The sequence below is a fragment of the Anas acuta genome, chromosome 12 (assembly GCF_963932015.1).
Source record: "Anas acuta chromosome 12, bAnaAcu1.1, whole genome shotgun sequence".
In the NCBI taxonomy this organism is placed as follows: Eukaryota; Metazoa; Chordata; class Aves; order Anseriformes; family Anatidae; genus Anas; species Anas acuta.
The window spans coordinates 4,129,936-4,149,920 of record NC_088990.1 but is presented as its reverse complement, the minus strand read 5'-3'; the positions used below and the strand labels follow the sequence as shown (position 1 = coordinate 4,149,920).

The 19,985-nt window shown below is 48.9% G+C and overlaps 1 protein-coding gene and 1 long non-coding RNA gene across 3 annotated transcripts in view; one reads left to right on the top strand and one right to left on the bottom strand.

The window, feature by feature from the left end:
* Positions 1-13,522, bottom strand: part of IGF1R (insulin like growth factor 1 receptor) — a 175,480-nt gene extending 161,958 nt beyond the window's left edge. Inside the window, exon 1 of one of the 2 annotated variants that reach the window (XM_068695769.1) lies at positions 13,309-13,522. In XM_068695769.1, the coding sequence (XP_068551870.1) occupies positions 13,309-13,402 (94 nt within the window). In that variant the 5' untranslated portion in view covers positions 13,403-13,522. The remainder of the gene's footprint in view (positions 1-13,308) is intronic. The other variant, XM_068695768.1, reaches the window with a different exon arrangement.
* Positions 13,523-14,427: 905 nt separating this feature from the next.
* LOC137863009 (uncharacterized) lies at positions 14,428-19,742 on the top strand. Its single transcript, XR_011100645.1, has 3 exons — positions 14,428-15,103; positions 18,529-18,688; positions 19,054-19,742. It is a non-coding gene; the product is annotated as an uncharacterized lncRNA (long non-coding RNA).
* The last annotated feature ends 243 nt before the right edge of the window (positions 19,743-19,985 follow it).

The window sequence follows — 19,985 nt, the reverse complement described above, 5'->3', positions numbered from 1 at the left end:
AAAGCGCTCTGCTGTCTCAGCACAACAGCCTTCTTGCCATTTCAAAGGAAAAATGGCCATATCAATTCCCCAAAACACAAGTATTATGACAATATCGTGCATTTAATTGGTTTAACAAAGTGCTTTTATTACAGCACATTGCAACACAGATGGTACGTGACAAGGTATGAGGTGACATGGTATAGCTGCAAGTATTTGCAGATTCTCCGCAAGCAACGGTTTGGGGAACTGCAGTGCTCACTGCTAATAAAAGTCCCCTCGCAGCTCCACAACTCTCATTAAAACCTCTCATTAAGACCAGGACGTGCCTTCTAAGCGTGGCTGTTACTTGTAAATTCACTACACCCTGAAGAAAGAGTCAGAGTGCCCTGAAAACTGGTGCCCTTTCCGTGCTTCACCGCATTTCAAGCACCCAACTCGGTGTTTCAACTTTTTCTAGAGGGAATCTCTTGACACCCTCTGGGAGTGATTTGGTTCTCTGGCTGTTCCCTGGCAGGAGCCAGACCACCTGAACCAGCTGCTCTGAACATGGGAAGCACACACCTCGCAGGTCCAAAATCTGGGAGATTTTTTTTCCTGTTTTGTTTATGCATTTGCAAAGCAAGCTGCTCTCAGACAGCAGAGCAACCACTGCTCTTCCCCCCCTTCTCAGCTTTCTGCAACCCTAGATATGACAACATAGGAAAAAGCTTGTACAGGCTTTCCAAGAAAAAGTATGTTTTTCCTCCTGTTTTAAGGCAGCGTATCAAAGTGCACGTCAATGGCAAGCTTCAGTGGCTCAGAAGTCATCTGAATAGCCACAAAACACAACGCAGACGGCTCCTTTGCCTTCCAAATTACCACTTTAGAAAAAGTCTGCAAAACTGCAATTTTGTGAGGGAATAAACAGAAAAGGGACAGCCCTACCTCACGTCTCCTCTTATTCCTCCAGGTAACTAACCTGCTTCCTCCTCGTGAATCACTTCAAGGCTGCCTTGCAGCTCGTTTCCAAACCTAACTCAGAGCTGTATAAATCCTCCCTTTAATTTCTTCCCCCTTCAGCAGAATTTACTTTCCCATTTGCAATGCAGGCAGAGTCCAGGAACTATTAAGTTATGTTAATAACAAACAAATGTTTTGCTAACACGAAGTTTGAGAATAAAACAAATAAAAATCCTTACCTACACGTGCTACGACAACGTTTCTAATTAGTATCTCCCAAAATAGCATTAATCCCATTTCACCGCAAGAACAGAACAATGCTGCGGAACGACAAGGTCAAGGATTCATCAAGAGATGATCACAAAAAGATAACGGGGATACGTGAAGTTTTCTCCATCCCAAAATTGCCATCTGTAGAGCCCGCTGGCTGAGGTTGTGTGCTCTCATGTGCATTTTGCAGTCACGCTGCGAAGGAGCAGGAGACTTGCCCAACCCCTGTACCTGCGAGCAAAGGGATTTCATGGCTCCTGAGCTCAGGGACAAACACGGGGTGATCAGAAGCACCTCCAGGACAAAGAAAGCTAACAACAAGGTTCATCTGTAAGCTTCTTCCAGCAGCCACCTCCAAAACCTCTCCCCATCCTGCCATGCACCTCGCTGACCCACTGCTAGGTCAGGGGGCTGGCCGCAGCACCCCGCTGCACTCAAAGCCTCCCATCTCACACACACCTGCTCTCGCTACCGACATTTTTGTACCAACACCCAGGGCAGCATTGAATTACTTTGCCGAGAGTCACTTCCACATTCCACCCTCAAACTCCCCTCCAAGAAGTCATCAGTCACTCTCAGCTTTCACACTTCAGTAATTTTGGAATCAACAGGAAACGGAGATCAATTGGGATTTTGCTAACTCAATCGTGACTCATCATCCAACTCCCCTTAGCCTCCAGATTCATCTGTGCAGAGATGTGATAGCGAGGCCAAATTTAAAACAGTGGAGCTGGCGAGCACACAATTAACACTCCCTGGTCCATCAGACTCATCACAGCTACATCTCCAGGCTTCCCGAGAAACCGCCCTGCTATGACCGTGTCTCTTATCCCCCAGCCAGTTCCCAAATGCAGTGACAATTTGGTTTGCTTAGCCTAACCACAAAAAAAATAATAATCAATCAAGAAGATTTACTGCACGAACCCACTGTACTGCGCCCTGGAGTTAAACCCGCCTGAACAGGAGTTAACTCTGCCCACCAGTGCCCTAGCTGCGACAGCCTGTCCCTGTCCTCTGTTCTTCCCGTTACGAGAATACTCTCAAATCATTAGATTTCTTTCTGCTTACATAACCGCCAAGCCAAAAAAGCCATTTGCATGAAATTAAAAGTCAATAAAACCCAATTATTTCATTTACAAAAATAGAAAATCATTTCATATAAACCACTTAAATGCATTCTTCTAAAAATAAACTTAATTACAAATCTAACATGAAATTATAACAGCATATATTAGGGCAAATGCCTACTGTAATTTAAATAAAACAAAAATAGTAAGCATGTAATTTACACAAAAACGTTTGGACTGGTGGATTCACTGCTCAGGGCTCTCTTGGAGCCACCCCTCGTTGAACGGTACGAGAGCTTTCAAGTTCAACAACTATTTGTGCAAGTGCCTCATTTCAATTCACTCAAACGGTTCCGTTCAATAAGGAAGGAAGGAATTCATTCCAAATTTTAAAAATAGCTGACCCCTGCGTAGAAACCTGTCAAGCAGTCAGTGGGCAAAATCTATTAGCTCTTAACTTCCAAAGGACAGCGAGAAACTATTCTATTGATTTTATTTTTAAATCATGCCTGTCCACCACACTGAGTTTTAATTAAGTCTCAAAATTCTTCCCCATTTTAATTACAATTCCATTTTCCGTCCAAATAGGGAAGTAACACAAATGAGAAGTAATCTAGCAGCAAGCGCACCATCCACCATTCTGTCATTTAAAGGTGCGAAAATTAAGGATCTGAGGAAAGGTATCGAAATTGCTTGTTTACATGAACACACAGAAACAACAAATGTTATTTACTGGCAAAAAAACTCTTTTTTTTCTCCGTAAAGGTCATATTTGCAAATTGAGGTGTTCTAACGGCTGTCAGTCAAGAAAAATTCCAACTAGAAAATACGCAAAATGAGATTAAAACAGTGTATTTAAAGCAAGCTCTTCCTGCCTGCTGTTTCAAGTCGCTAGGAAATCACCCACACCACCTCAATAAAGAAAACACGATAACACTAGCAGTGCTCCGAGGCCTTCGCACTAAGGAAGTAATAAACTTTGAACGACAAATTGGACCGAAATTGCCAGCATTCCCACCAGGTTCAGAAGTTACAGAGCAGCAGTGCCCGGTGGAAGCATTAGAGTTGCTTTCAGCTCCGTAAAGCTGTAGTAGCTCCGCTATGCTGAGCGCGGCTGGATGGCACCACCGCCGTCCCCACATTTGGACGCACTCCCACCTTGGTATGAAGCCCCTGCCTTTGCCTGCACCCATGTCTGTTCCTGCAAGAGGATGTCCTGTGGTGCCAGACCCCCAAACCAAGGCAGAGACTTCCACCCACGTACCAAGGGCCCCCTTGGAAGGAACACGACTGCTCCAGTCCCACATGGTGCCCGGCTAGGTGATGGACACGCGCCTCGCGCCCTTGACACAACTTGGCTTGACTCAAGGTCATCTTCACAGCCTCCTGGGAAGACCTGGGGTTTACTGAGGTGCACCAAGCACCCCAAGGCACGTCAAAGCTCTTAAACATGACCCTTTGGCCACCCTCAGGGCCAGGATTGCTCCACATTTTGCAAACAGGAGGGAAGCACAAGCATCCAGAGGAGGAACACAATTTCTTCCCATCCTTTGCACACCATCAGCTTCTGAGGCATGAGATGTGGTTGCTCCCTATTTTAGCACACATGAACGACTACCAATGTTGTTGCTCGCAAACCCATCCAATCCCTTCCTAAAAGGCAGTTACGGTATTTAGCTCAAGGCTTTTCCACCCAACTAGTGGATGGACAGAGGCGACTGCACCAATAACAACATCTTGTTATGCTATTTGCTGCTCACAGAGGACGAGAAACCAACACCCTCGCTCCCGATTTATCCTTGTCAAATCAGTATTTAAGCAAAACCAAATCCGGAAAGAAAAACAAATGCGAACACAACTGTGCAGCATTACGATACAACATCTGATGCCCACATTCCAACCCTCTCGCCCTCCGACAGCGCGATGCACTGCGGACAAACTTAAAAATAAAGTCACTGATATCGACGGCACAAATACCGCAAAAATCCTCAGACGCTCTTGGCTTAGCCAACGGAATATGTGATTGCTGTCCTCATCCCATCACTTTCTTTGAGGAAAAAGATCGGGAATACGTTTTTGCCAGGTCAACCCACTCCAACTTCAATCTTGCTGACGTTTCTTAAGCACTGCTGAAGAATTCCAACCACACGAAGCCTACGCGAGCCCTCAGCAGCAGCACTTGCAGGACTCCTTGCAGAGGTGAGCATTACTGCATGATTTGCAATGACCTATCCGAAACCAAGCAAGGCCCTAAAGGCCCAGCCCCGACAATTTTACACAAAGTGTATTTTCAGCCTTGATGTTTTTTTGCTTTGTGGGGTATTTTTAAATATTAAGGAGATGAAAGAATTGAGAACAGAGATTGCATCTGTTGCCATCACAATTTAACCACAGTCCATGTATTTATACAGTGGAATCTCCAAAATAACACTGCATCTGTTAAGATGACAGTGTTTTTCCATGGGCGCTGCGCTGTGTTAAAGGGGAGTTACTCCAAAGCAATTGCTTTTGAAGTGCTGATTGCAATCCACCCCAAATTCTTTTTGTAATCTTCTTCAAATGTGTTGAATTGTAAAGCTGTTGTTTCTCAGTATGGCCTGGGAACAACAAAACCCTAATACATCTCATCAGTGGGCATTTGGCACCGAAGCCTTATGGCTAATGCAACATGTTTATTTAAACAATGAACTACCAAAAGAGATGCACAAAACACAAACCACGTAAAAACAGATGTCCGTTTCACATGTGTTTCTGCTGAAGGCCAGAATCGCTGCCTGAGTGCACACACGCACTCGAGCGCATTTGTCTCTGTGCCTTATTTCTGTAGGATAACAACTGAACCAACTTGAAAGGATTTTTGTTCGGTCGCTGGTAATGCCGGCCACATTTCGGAACCACAACCCATCCGGGCGTGTAGAAGCTCAAGTTTGGGAAGGGACTCCCACAGCCCGCTTCAAGGATTGAATACACAGAACATGCCATTTGGTAAGGCACAATTTCAATGGCAGTACTCGTCTGCATAGGCAGCCTACCCTAACCTAACAAAAAGTCATACATTTTATTAGCACAGGAAATAGAAAAAAAAGCAAATCTCTCAGTCACTCCCAGATTTCAGACCCAGGTAGGCTCAAGCCAAACCTCAAAAAAGCGCTCTCCTTAAAACCCAGTTTTGCTGCTTCGTACAGTGGTAACTGCACAGACGAGCTCCATCACGGGTGTAGCCACTGAAAGCATGAAGGGAATACCAACAAAACCTGCTAAAACAATCTCTGGGTCCAAGGCATGTGAACAGGACTGACAGACCCTTTGGCATCTTCCCCCACACGAGTGGTCTGATGTTCTCTGGGTTTGCAAGCTGATTTCCCCCAGCCGCAGCACCTCTCAGGTGCAAGGAAAGGGAGCACAAGCACATTTACAGCACCTCATGTGCATCTCCTAGCACAGCCGGGCGTTCATCCCCTCTTTGTTCCCTGGAGACGTGGCATTTGCAGGGGACCAATAAAACGTACATCCATCTCCAAAACACACACACACGAACCCACCACCGCCGCAGCCACAACAAACTGAACGACGCCGGTAACGACAGCCAACGCAGCCACAAGCTGCTTCCACCTGCTGGGGACACAGAACAACTGGAGAGAAGCAGCTAAAAATCCCCTGTCGTGGCAGCCAGGCACTGTCGCGATTCCAGCGGGCTCCCCCTCCAGCCCAGTGGCTCTGAGGACTCCAAGGTGGTGGCAGCACGATGTCAGCCCCGACACCACAGCCCACCCCACGTTACCCCACCGCGGGCTCAGCAGATCCTGGTACGCCTCTCCCTGCACATCCTCTTGTAAAAAGGACCCAAGGGGAGGTGATAAGGGTGGCAGGGAAGCAACACGTAGTATTTGTACACAGACTGACTGAAAATGTGGAGAAAATGCTAAGCTGGAGCCCATGCAAGTAACGAGGAAAGCACGCCAGTGAGATCCAGGAATAACGCCCTATCCAGGTCCAAGATAATTCTCTTACAAGTTTGTTTCCAGGAGCAGCTGTCACCAGGCTTTGCTCCAAAATGCTGTACCTGTTCAAGACTGAAGATGTGAACTATTGGTCCCCATAATACCCTCCACATCCATAAATACCTCCGATGGTTTTCGGAGGGCTGCTCTACCACACATCATTTTACTGCCATAAACAACATCAGGAGCTCACATCTTGAAAGTAACGAGCTGCCTGCCCGCTAACTCACAGAACCAGCAATATTTCAAGGTGCATTTGGAGAAGCTGTTCTCACATCTGAAGAGATCAGGGATCCTCTTTGCCCACCAACAACCCTCTCCAAATTCATCACTTCAGGTCTTGCAAAGTTCCTCTGTGCTTAAGCGTTAGGGAGACCTGAAGCCGTGTGCCACGACCCAAAGCAAACCAGAGGCAGCATCCCACCAGGCGTCAGGGAAAGCCTGCTAGCACCCTGTCAGAGCACCTCGTGCTAACCACAGCAGCTCTACCAAGAAAGAGCAGGTAAAATAACGCGATGTGACCCTACCCTACCCTACCTTACCTCGCGCTGCCACCAGCAGACCCTTTGAGCAGCTGTGCTTACAGAAGCTTCCTCCCATAAATACTCTCCACGTTTCAGGAGAAAAGTGTACACAACTAAACACACCCTGAGCGCCTGGGCACTCCCTGCCACTTCATCTCATCTGTCTTTAAGACCAGCCACTGCAACATCAGCTGAGGATGATGATCACTTTACTTGAGACTTACACTCAGCTGCAGTTACCTGTTCTGTTCCAGCAGGAACAAATGGAGGAGATGCTTCAAAAAGCATATTATCCCGGCTCTAATTTATGCATGCTCCCTCTTAGCATCACGTCGTTTATTTTAAACCTGTCAGATATACTTGTAATGTAGCATCATGAATAATTTAAAGAGTAATCTGTATAAACCCAGTTTATAAACTTAGCAGTAGGTGCAGCGCCTTTCATTCAGACAGGCTGCACTCTGATTGAGTACAAGGCATCTCCGACTGCTTCAGCGTGTATTCGTTTCACGAACGTCACAAAATTCATCCTTCCTTCCTCCAATCAAAGCCTCTGCTATCTGAAAACTGTTGTGCAAGTCGCCAGCGTAAGTGAGCAGAGCACTAATCCGAGAATTGTTCATATTGAAGTAAAAACGACAAAGCTCCCAGAAACAATCAGCGAAAGCGATCCGCCGCGCGATCTGCAGCAGCAGGAAAAAAAAAAAAAAAAAACACACACACAAACCACACAGCATGTAGAGTTTGCCTCTATCATTAGGGGCTCCGACATTTGCTGCGTTTCCCTGCCCCATTTTGACACCGCTCCCCTCCACGGGGAGGAGGGATGCGCAGCCAGGAGCTCCCCAAAAATCCCACCTGCTAGGAGAAAGTGTTTTGACCAGAGCTGATGCTCACGCTTCCAAGCAAACAGCGCTATCTTTACAGCGTGTAATGGCACCAATAACAGCTCTGCAGATAACGCTCTCCCTGACTGGTCACGGAGCTAGCTCAGTAACTCGCGCTTTGCTGGCAGCGTGAAGGAAATGAACTCCTTGCATCACTGGACTTGCCCAAAAAACCACCCTCACCGACTAACTACTTATCACCAAGATCTGCCACAAAAGCACGATGCACACCTAGTTTGTAAACGACTGCATACAGAGCACCAATTTCCTGCTTAAGAATTATTGTTTGTATGATGTACGCATTTTTTTCCCCCAGCCCACAGCACAGATTAAGTTCTTAAAGCTCCACCTGGCTAGCGCTTCTCTACAGCGTCAATTTTAAATGTGATCCTTTTTTTTTTTCCTCCAAATTATTATTAAAATGACCTGGTGTTGCTACAAAAGCACACGCTTGCTGTTCTACCAAAATATTTCAAAGTGGATTTAGAAGAACAATCTTCCTCCCTCACTGGGGGTGAGATCTCATCTAGCTGGGTAGGTCAAGGAGCACAGTCACCTTGAAAAACCATCTGTAGAGTCACTGAAAGAGAGAAGCCTACTTCTGCTCACACCACCAAGTTCACAAAGAAAGGAAAAACAGTTGTAGATAACATGCAAGTCTGGATAATTCAAAACAAATTAAATGATATTATGTGAAAATTCATGGGTCAGATGCAAATTAAACTGTTAAATACAGTAATAATGTTTTATGTCAATTCTGCTTTTCAGCAAATTTTAAATCATCTTGTCTTCAAAAACACAACAGCCACTTCTTCAGCATACCCTCATTTAATAAGTTAATCTTTGCCTTGAAAGAAATCCTGAAGGAGCTGTGCATACTTGGCATTTGCAAAGGTTAAAACGGAAAACTTTTAATGATAAACGCAAGTTAAACCTTTACAATCCACCACCACGCTGACACCCGTTTTGCAGGAATGCATCTCCTTAATTAATGGATAAGCCAAACTGCCACAAACTCCGTTAGCAAAAGCTGCAAGCCCTGCACAAAGGCAGCAGAGGCTATTTTTTACTTTGAGGGATCGGTATGGCTCAGTTTGCAGAGCACAGAAATATGTGAATGAACATTGTATGTTGCTAATCACTTGCCTGTCCTCAGACAGTTCTGGACACAAAAAAGACAAATATAGTACTACAGAAATCAGTCCAGATTGTACCTGTCATGACTTGGCTAAGAGGGAAAAAAAAAAAAAAAAAGACAGGCTGGCTAACAACCACAAATGTGTCTTCATCAACTACTGCTTGGTGAGCTCTGGTTTTGTACAATACAACAATTTTCAAACTATTATTTTTAAAGTGGTTTTCATAAATCATAAACACTAATCCAACTAACCTACACAAAGGAGCTGTCTATACAATTTACAGTGATAGAAAAATTATACGTCAAATATATCAAAATACCAGAACAGTAGTTCTACCTTTCAAACACATCACTGCGCTCCTGAAGCCTTTCGGAGCCTTTTCAGAGGCAGAGCTCTGAGGAGCTCCATCACCTCCTAAGCCCAGAAAGCTTCAAAGCTCAGCTTTGCCAGAAAGATGTGAAATGAAGCGAAGCTACCTATCTGCAACAACGCTAATTACGAGAACCTCAAGATAATTAAAAAACACTGCAGTTTGAGTAAACTTCAGCAACATGCGTGATACCTGAGAACTGCAAGTTACCCGTTTCTATGTACAGGCACGCATAAAGACTTGAAAACAGCTGCTGCTTCAGGACATCACACATTTCCAAACGTGAAAGCTGTAAATAAACCCCTATTTGAATTTTAGAGGTTTGTTTTTGTTTTGTTTTGTTTTTTTCATTTTCATAAACCAAAGTTCAAAGAACACTTTTCGAGAGCTACCATTGCTTTTCAGTTGCTACCATTGCTACCATTTCAGGGAAACAGTCTTTTTTTTTTTTTTAAGCAATTTAATCCAGTGCATTTTGTAAATTATGAACTTTACAACCATCACAGATAACAGTGAGTTAGGCAAGTTGTTTTCTACGCAGGATCACAAAGCCAACACCAGGTTTGCTGTGCATATTACTCCTCTCTGGAGGTTCAGGACCGTCACCAAACTTCTCCACAACAGTCAGTGGCAGCTCACAATTCACACCCCCATGAAAATCTCCTCCAACATTTCCTTAGCAAGTGCCAGATTAGCAGAAAACTCGACATGATTTGAAACAACTTTTCCCAAGGTAACGTATACTGGCACAGATTAATTATTTACCAATTAAGACAGATTCAGAAATCGTTACACGGAAATTCCTCACCACTAGATTCGTGCACGCATCTCCAGATGAAGACAACAGGAGTTGTCACTGGAGTTGTGCTTCTCATATACAACGAACTTAGTTTGAAGGAAGAACTGACCAGGGGAAACCTAACCGAAATTAATGCAGTAATTTATCAAATCTGGGCAATTTCCTTAGGAAAGCCAACAAATCATGCCTGCTGTTGTGCTGAAGTAAAACTAACAGAGCCATCCTGCTCTCCATCCTGCTTTCCATCCCTCGCTTCCAACACGAGGCACATTGCGAGGAGCATCACTCTCCTGGGGCTGGTTCAGCAATGCAAGGCGTGTTGGGTTCCCCCTTTCCACACTCAGCCCTCCGCTTCTTCACGTTCTCCAGCCCTTTTGCCCGACACAGGCTAAGTCCCTGCCGTTTCCTAACCCACCAGTTTCTGAGTCACACGAGCCTTTGCTCCAGTTCTGGTACCGAAACGCCTGCAGAGCACCGCCTCGAGCAGCACAAGCCAAGCGCCGCCGTCCCGTCCATGGCACCGACGGCTCTCCTCCCGCCGGTGACACCGGTTCCTTTGGTGCTCTGGCATTTCAATTTGCAACCTCAATTGCAGAAGGGCTTAACCAACTCCCATTTACCAGCATTCGCTAACCACTAGGCGTCTGTGAAAACGCTGATGGGAAAGCGAGGTGTGTGCAATGCTGGCACTCGGGAGGTCAGGAGGGCTTTTGCTAAGCAACCCGGGAGAGGGATTGAACATACAACACGAGCTACTGCTTGTTAACATCAGGAGCGTGAAATACAGCCTGGATACGCAAGCAAAAGCTCATGGCTAAGATGAGCAGATCCATCAGGGTACCTACCAGTCTGAAGCACGGTATTACCCAAAACAGCTCACTTTACACGCTTAACCCACGCCCTTCCAGGCATTCCCTTTACACACGTACGCTACGTGGGACAAAAAAAAACAAACCCCATCGTGCTTCAGGTACAAAAGGCAGCAAACTCCAAGCTGCTTCATCCCAGGGGTGGGCTGAAGAGGCGGTCTCCAGCAGCACACCAAATGCCCTGCTCCACCGGCACACGCTGCACCGCGCTGAAGGGCCTTTTTGTTTTTATTTTTGTGCTGTTCTAACAAAAACCTCAGCAAATTCTTAGCGCTTTTTAACAACCGGTTTTGAACCAGCAGCTTACCACCGAGGCTACCTGCCTTTTCAGAAGTTTTCTGTCATTGAACCATGAGCAGATTTTATAGGATTTCGCATTAAAGAGATGGGCTTCCCCCCTCCTGTTGTAACTCCTTTGTATTCCTATTTAGGAATGCCTTGCTTGTTTGACCGAAAATGGAAGTGCCTTTTAGCTATGACACAGTATATATGAAAAACAAATAAAAATTAAGATTAATCTTCCTTCCACTATTGTGGGGAGAGAGAAGAATATGAAGAGATGCAAAACATCTGCTCTGGAGATCATTTTTCCCCCTAACAGCAAAATTCTTTCAGCAATAACTCGTGAAAACAAAGGCTATTAAACTGTAAACTACAAAGACGATCGATTAGAGGCAGTATTCAGCTAAGACAAGTTTTTCAGCATATCTCCCCGTATTTAAATGCCTAGATCAGAAGAAGGAGATATTTCATTTGGGAGGTTCTTAATTGGGTCATTTTAGCTAAACGGTAACTGCAAACACTTGAGAGGACTGGAAGCTGATATCCCAACCCACCGTTCCTGCCTGACTTTATTGTAAGAGTTGGGCAAACGTGGTTATTTGAAGGTGTTCTGGGCCAGGTAAGAAAACCCTTCTAAGCACACATCCCAGCAGTTTACGGGCACACCAGACCTACTCCTCCTCTCCTGTTTTCTCCGTGCTACCCGATCCTTTTCAAGCCCTTCCCTGAAGAAGGGCACTAGGGTTTTGTTTTCAAACCCAAACATTAATCTTCCCTCTTGAAAACAGCCCTGGCCAACAAGTTCAACGCGTGGAAGCAGGACTGCAGCTCTCCAGCCCGAGCTGGCCCTGCCACCACAACGCAAAAGCCTAAGCCGGGCCTTAATTTGCAACGAGTTAATTGGCATTCGCTGCCTAATGAAACACAGTATTACTCAACACGCGTTACAGGCTCCATCTATGCGCTTCTTGCTCAAACGCTGGGGTTTTTTTAGCCTCCTTGTCAGTGCATCCAAAGAACTTGCTTCTCTTTTCATCCTGAAACTACCACTTTTAGCAAAGCCTCTGCAGCTCCCACATTCCTTCCCTTTACACTTAAAATGGAGAAAATTGATCTCTCCCTTCCATCAACGCCTATCTTTTGTGCGAGCCGGGCACACGAGCACAGCTCGAGGAACACGCCGAAAAACACCCAGCGGAAGAAATTAAAGCATCCAGACGCAGGAAAAGAACCAACCCTGCCTCTGCAGACGGAGAGAGGCGCTGAAGGAGATGGAGCAGCTCTTAAAATGGTTGGGCTCCAGGGCGCGCTTCCCATCTCCCTGCCTGCAGAGAGCCGGGCCAGCAAACCTTGGGGAGGCCAACTCCGTATGTGGGGAGCCCCCAAAGCCACCACGAGCCCTGCACGGCGGTGCTCACAGCCTCAAGGCCCACAGCACCCCTGTCCCTTCACGCCCCGCAACCTCGGCGGCTTGGGGGAGCAGGGAAACGAAGCGAGGGGGCTACAGGGAAGCAGAGCCGCGATGCACCGAGCTGTATAAAAGCGAGGAGCCAAAAAGCAGCCGGGCTGCGACTTTGCAGACCGCCGTAACCCCGCAGCGAGGGGCCAGAGCCCTCCTCAGCAGAGGCACGGCCAGGAATTCTTCCAGGAATTCCTCACCCGCCGCGGCAGGTTACTCTGGCTCTTGACAAAGCTCAAGCTCCTTCCATGTGGGGAAGGCAGGCGCAGCCCTTCCCCGCCCGCCTGTGTTTACTACGCAGCTCGCAGCCTCGCCGGGCCCAGCACCGCGCCGCCGGGGCCGGGTTTGGGGGGAGAATGGGGAGGGGGGGGGATGGCACCGGGGCTCCCCCGGGCCGGGGGCTGCTGCGGCAGGGACCGGAGGGAGAAGCCGAGCCCCGGGTGGGTGGCAGTGCCCGAGGGGTAGGGGCGAAAAGGCTGAGGGAAGGCAGCGGGAGCCCCCCGCAGCCGAGCCCCCCCCCCAGCCAGAGCCCCTCACACAACGGCGCGGCCCCTCGCACGCAGCCCCCGGCCCCTCTGCGACGCCTTCACCCCCTCCCCAGCCCCTCACACGCCCCCCATAGCCCCTCACACGGCCCCCACAGCCCCCTATATCCCCCCCTACACACACACACACCGGTCCCCACACGCCCCCCCCCCCCCCCCCCAGACCCATACTCACTTTCCCCATTTGTCGGCCCCAGACCAAGCGCGGCGAAGGCGAGCAGAAACCCCCAGAAGACGGCGAGGGACCCTCCTCCAGCGCCAGACTTCATTCCTCTTTTTTTAATTGGACAAAATCCCCCTTTCCGAAAATTCTTTTTTTTTTGAAAGAAATAAAAAATGAAAGTCCCAAATTGTTCTCTCCCCCCCCCCCCCACCCCGCCACCCTCAGCCCCCCCCCTCCTCGTTCTCTAAAAATAACGAAGGAGCCAAAAGGGGGGCGAGCAGCGGGGCAGGATAAATAAATCCACGTTGCCTCGAGAAATGGAAAACAAACGAGGCAAAAAAAATAATAATAATAAAATAAAAAAACGAGAAGCGAGGAGCCCCTCTCGGAGCGGAGGGCGGCGAGGTCCCGGGGTGGTGTTGATCTTCCGGAGGCTCCGCGGGGCGCTGAGGGCGACGAGGAGGGGGCAGCAGCACGGGGGGAGCCCCGGGGCGCCGCTGGCCGGGCTGGGGGCTCCGGGGAGGGGGACTCCGAGGCTGAAGGCTCCGGGGCCGGGGGTGAGGAGGGCTCCGGGGCCGGTTCCCCTCAGCGCTGGCCGCGGCCGCTCGTCGTGCAGGGGAGCGGCGGGCGGGAGGCGCGGCGGGGCCGGCGCTCTGCATCTTCAACCTCCATTTTCCGACACCGCACACGGAGGCAGCAGCAGCAGCAGCAGCAGCAGCAGCCACACACTCACACACACACACACACACACACACACCGAAAACAGGCGGGGGGGGGGGTGCCCCAGACAAGCCGGTTACAAAACAACAGCGGCGGCCCCGGGGGCTCCGCGACGAAACGCAAAGGGTGGTGGTGAGGGGGGGGTGCCCTGGTGGTGGGATCCCCGCGGCCCGGCGGAGGGGCGGAAAAAAATTAAAAATTTAGAAAAAAAAAAAAAAAAAGCAACACGCAGCCACCCCCCACCCTCCCCCCCCCCCCGCACACGCACACGCACACACACACAACAGCACCGCCACACAAGTCCGGCTGGCTGCAGAAATGCGGAATCGGGGAGGAAAATGAATTAAAAAGGCTTCCCCCTACTCCTCCTCTTCCTCTCCTCGGCGCTGCTGCCGCAGGGCTCCTTCGCTCTCCCCCCGGAAAAAAATAAAAAATAAAAAATAAAAAAAAAAAAACACAAGGTAAAAAAAAATTATATATATATATATAATAATAATTAAGGCAAGGCAGCCCCCGGCCGCCCTCGCACACAAAGCGGCGGCGAGCGGAGCGGAGCGGCTCAGCACCCCGCCTCCTGCCCCCGCCGCTCTCCGGCTCGCCGCCCCGCGGGCCGCCCTGCCATCGCGCCGGGGGCGGGCGGGGGGCGGGCGGGGGGGGCCGGGCGGCGACGGCGACGACGACAACAACAACAACACACAGCACCCGGCCCGGGCGTACTCCCTGCGCTTTTTTTCCCTTTTTTTTTTTCCCCTTTTTTTCCCTTATTTCCTTTTTTTCCCCCCCTTTCTCCCCCTTTTCCTTTTTTTTTCCCTTCTTTGTTTTTTTCTTTTATTTTTTCCTTTATTTTTTCCTTTTTTTTCCCTTTTTCCTTTTTTTTTCCCTTTCTATTTTTCCTTTTTTTTTTTTTTTTCCTCCCCCCCACCCTCCCTCCCTTTTTCCCTCCTCCTCTGGGTGTGCGCACGCCGCAAACCTCCCCCTTCCCTCCCCTCCCTCCCTCCCTCCCCAACGCTGCCCAGCCGCGGGCAGGGGGCCGGGGGAGGCAGGCGCGGGGGCGCGCACGGGGGCGAGGCGGCGCGCTGCGCTGAAGGTCAGAGCGCAGGAGCTGGGTGCGGAGGGGCTGCGATGCCCTGGGGAGGGGGATACGGAGGAGAGGGGAAGGGGGGCAGAGAGAACGGGATGCCGGGGTGAGGCTCCGCTGCTCCTCCCAATTAATGCGCTCGCAGCGCTGTGCCGCCGCGTCTGGCTGTCTGGCTGCCCCCCCTCCTCTTCTGCCTCCTCCTCCTCCTCCTCCTCCTCGCTGGCCGCCTCCGCCCGCCGCAGTCAGCGCTGGTAAACAACAGCCCCGGCGCCGCTCCGCCGCCGCCGCCGCTTCTCCCCTCTGCGGCCGCGCGGGGACGGCGAGCGCGCTCCCGCCCTTCCCCGGGCGCGCGCCCGCGCCACTCTTCCAGGCGGCGGCGCGCGGGGCGGGGCGGGGCGGGTGCGCCCCGAAGCTGGCGCTCGGCGCGGTTCGGGTCCGCTCGGGTCGGTTCGGATCCGTTCGGATCCGTTCGGCTCCGCTCGGAGGCGGCCATGTGGCATCGCCTCCATGGGCAGCGCCCGGGTGCTTCAAGGCCTGGGTGCCCGGCAGCCTCACCCTGACTGAGGCGTTGTCACCGACCCTGGGGGCTTTTTTTGTCATCTCTGGGGCATTTTCGCCATCCCTGGGGTATTTTCACCATCAGGGCATCTTCAGCAGCACGGTGGGGCTGGATGCTGAGTGCCCTTTTTGTGCTTGTGAGGGCATCAGCATGGTGTAAATTGTGTTATTTGTAAGGAAATGTGTAAAGGCAGAGCTGAAGTGGGAATCGGGTGTCTGTCATCCATCATCCTGCTGTCATAAAGAACCTTTATGGCTGTGAAATAGCCGTTTCTTTCGTTATTTTGGTGAATAGGGCAAGTCGTGGACATGCACGTTGTACTAGCAGAGTACAAGCACAGAACAAAAGATGTGCTGTTCCCCTAAGAGCTTACGGTCTCACAAACACAGCCCTACAGGTGTGACACAGTTTGGTTCTAGGATTTGACAGATTATTTTAAAACAAAAAGGCAACAGCAACAGCCCGGTGTTGGTTGGAGGCACCGCAGTGCTCTCCAGCCTCCCAGGCTGCCCATCCAAAATTCATAATTCATAACTCACCTGTGCCCGATGTGCTTTGGGGTGCACAGGAGGAAACCCTTTATCTGTGATGCCCACAGCACCACGCTCATGGTACCAGCCCTGCACGCACACTCGGCTCTGGCATACGCTTTGAATCAGGTTCTGCTCCCCTATGCCATCCTCCTCCTCCACAAGTGGTCCTGCTGTTTTCAACAGAAATAAAATCGGGATTTTTCAGCACATCCAGCTGCAGCATGGGCATGTCTTTGAGATGAAAACCTCAAGCAAACTGCACTACACATGCAAAGTGCAAAATTAAAGAGCTATAACTTGGGCAAAATAAAGATAATTTCTATGGTAATGTGCAAAGGTACTTGATGATGAAATCAATTTCCTTGTAATCACTGTGTGCCCCCGCTTTTATCTATAGACCTGCTCAAATGAGGTTGATAGGAATGGTGCGAAGTTTTTATTTACTGGGAATCCAGAACTGAGCAACACAGAGGTCATAAATGCCGTTTGAACAGCTTGAGTCTTTCTTTGGACCAAGAGGTGATTAAAAATGTTTTGTTGGAACTTCATCACAAGAAAGTAAATCTGCCAGGGTATAAACATACCTGGCTCAAAAAGAAGATGTTTGGCAATTCACTGGGGTCCTGATCCTTGGTAGTGTCTCCTCCGTGAGGCCACTAATGATAAATAAATAAATACGGTGAATGTTGTTCAACATACATTGTGCATCTACATTCATGCAAAGTCTTCTCTTCCTTTTGTTTCACACATGAAGTCTAAACTCTTAATTTTCAACAGCAGAAGAAATGATTTTCTCCTGACGCGCCCTTCCCTGACGGTAGGAAACGACTTTCCCCTGTGTCCCATCGCCTCCACGCTCGTTCCTCCTCTCCGTTTGCGCCGGGCTTCGTGCCTCCCCTTTTTCCACTGCTGGTTTATGGTGCTTGAGACAGACAGATGGACAGAGCGGAGCACACGCACACACGTTTTACCCTCTGGAGAGCGATGCAGAATGCCACCAGCATACCTGCGTGCTGTTTAAAACGCCGCTTAAGTGGAAACTTCAGGAAGTGTGGCAGTGGGGATGAAACAGCGCGGTTAAAACAGCCGCTGACCCCGGTCTCTCAAAACATATATCTGCCCAAGGCAAATATCCTAATACTCAGCCATATTTTAATTTTAACAGCAGCCTCACCGCTGCTTTCTGGGGCCACCACTGGGGAGAAAGAGGCCTCACTATTTTCCCTGCCTCAGTGCTCGTACTCCTCATAGGCCTGGCTAGACTTTATTTTGGCTTCTGCACCACTTTCGGGGCAGGCTGACCTCTTTACCAGACGCTAGCTTGTCGTAACCTGTAAGCATCCAACGTCCTGTTTTACAGGCACAAGGGAGCCATCGATGTTTCTCCTCCCACCTTCTCCATCTGCATTGTCTCCGCAGGACAAATTTTGGCAGCCACCGAGCACTGCCCTGCACCCATGTCTGTACATGCACCACGTCCTCTTTTCCAGGGGCTCCCCATTTTGCCAACTAACCATCTTAGGGCTCCATTTTAGGCTGAATGATACTGTCATGGGCAGGCGTGTTGCGTGCAGCTCCCGTTTTTTCCTTAATTTCCACTTTGGAGTTGCATCAAGCACCAGTGACCTCTACAAGTTCCCATCTGTAGGAAAATGCCCAGCTGAGCATGAGGATGGGGCATGGCGCACACAGAGATGGTTGCTGCAGTGCCCAGGGTGTCTGTAGAGCCCCTTCATCACCAGACGTCTTTTCTTTTCCACATCTGCAACACGGGGCAGGATTTGGGAAGATGCCACCATCCCATGGCAGCAGCAAGGGGGCTGTGCAGTCCCTGCAGCTGCAGGAAGCAACGTCTTCAACACATGGGGGAAAAACCTGGGTATCTGTGAAGTGTGCAAGACTTAAATACCAGGGCACTGATCTGAGAGACCCACACGAAGCACACTTCTTTGGCTCTGTGTGATTTTTAATTCTCCTGGCCCTGATACAGCTGTAAACAGCAGCTCAAAATTGGTCCCTCCCGGAACAAATGAAAAGCAGAAGGGAAGGAAGGGCACTGTTATCACTGATTTCCCATACACCTCCCTCCTTCAGACAAAGAAGTATGCAGTTACATGGACGATTTAGGGGCAGCAGCCAAGCAGGAATAACTCTAAAATTCATGTTTTAATAACAACAACAGCAATAAGCACACAACAGCATTTATAACCCTAGTTACAGGCCTGGGATATCATATCCATAGCAACTGCAGCAAGTGCTGGATGCCGTATATTTAGAGTTCCCGTGCACCTGCCTAAAATAGCCGCCGATAAATTATGCTGATGTTTGTGCCTTTCTGACAGCGTTCAAAAGGCGGCCACAAAACCACGCCAAGCCTTCGCAATGGGAATCTCGCTTTCGTACCAAAACGTCCGCAGATTCACGTTCGCCTCCCCTTTTGCATCTCCGAACGTGACGAACGAGCCCAAGGAGCCACCACGGCAGCGAGTGTGGCAGCGAGCGGTAGGTGCCGCCTGCTCCAAGCGTTAATGCATTGACTTCATAAACTGTTGGGAGTAATTAGGGCGCTCTCCTGCTCCCGTCGTGGGCAGTGGCAATGTGGGCATTAATGGTGTGTGCATGACGAGCTTACAGAGAGGTACCGAGAGGCTGAGGGGTGTTGGAGCAGGCAGCCGCTCTGAGTTGGAGGTAGCTGCAGAGCCAACGGGTCAATTGCCTGCCCGTAACCGCGGCACGTGAGCATCTACCAACCATCTGTTGATGTGCTTATTGCATTTCGTAACACAAACACCCAAAGTGCTTATAACAGCCATTAATTTTGTGTGGTTAACTCTTTCTAAGAGATATATTTTAATATCTTCTTACAGGCGAGAATGCCACCGACTGAATCGGGAGTGGGATCAGAGCTCCCCCCGATGCAATGGGCAGAAAGGATCACCCCGTCCCATCCCATGCTCGCTGCTCTGAGCACAGTTGGCTTCCACATCACACACTGGATGCACAGGACCCCAACAGAGAATCCTCCTGAGGTTGTTTTTAACCTCAGATATACAATAATTTATTTAAAATAGGCTTCCAAATAAACTTATTGATTCTCTGTCTGTTTACAGTTGATGGAGGTGGATATTGGAAAAATAAGGTTATTTGTTCTAGTTTAACACAACACGGAATGGAACCCAAAATAAAGTCAATGGTGGCTTAAATTGTGGACTGGCACTAATCATTAATACCAAATCTTTGATAGAGCCCAACGCAGAATAAAATGATCTAAACATTACCTGCAGATGTTGCATTTAACAATGTATATTTTTAATCAGGTTTCCGGTAGTTTAATGACATGCAAGCATCAAAACTCCTTCAAGCATAATGAAATCCAAACTATCCTGCACTTCCAAGAAGAAAGAAAAATTGTTTTGTTCTGTTGTGTCTTTTATTCAAAAAGATTAGGGAAAAACACAGCCTTAGAAGTAATAAATTGGATCTCCAGCATAAAGAGTAAAAAAAGTCTCCAGAAGTTGCTGAAGAAAAAGAAAAACGTGATGCCCTTTTGGTTGGAACAGGAATTTTGTCCTTCTGTAAAACACAGGATGTGCCTGCTTTGTTTCTTTTAGTTTGTTTGTTTCTAAAGAGATTAAATTATCATTAGCTTTGGGGGTAAAATAAAGCACAACTGTGCTTTTACATACATTTTACATACATTCCAACATACATTTAATAATATCAAAATGCTTTAAAGCCATCAGAACATATTTCCAGGTGGATTGGGAATGTGTAAATATTAGCACATTCTGAAGGCTGG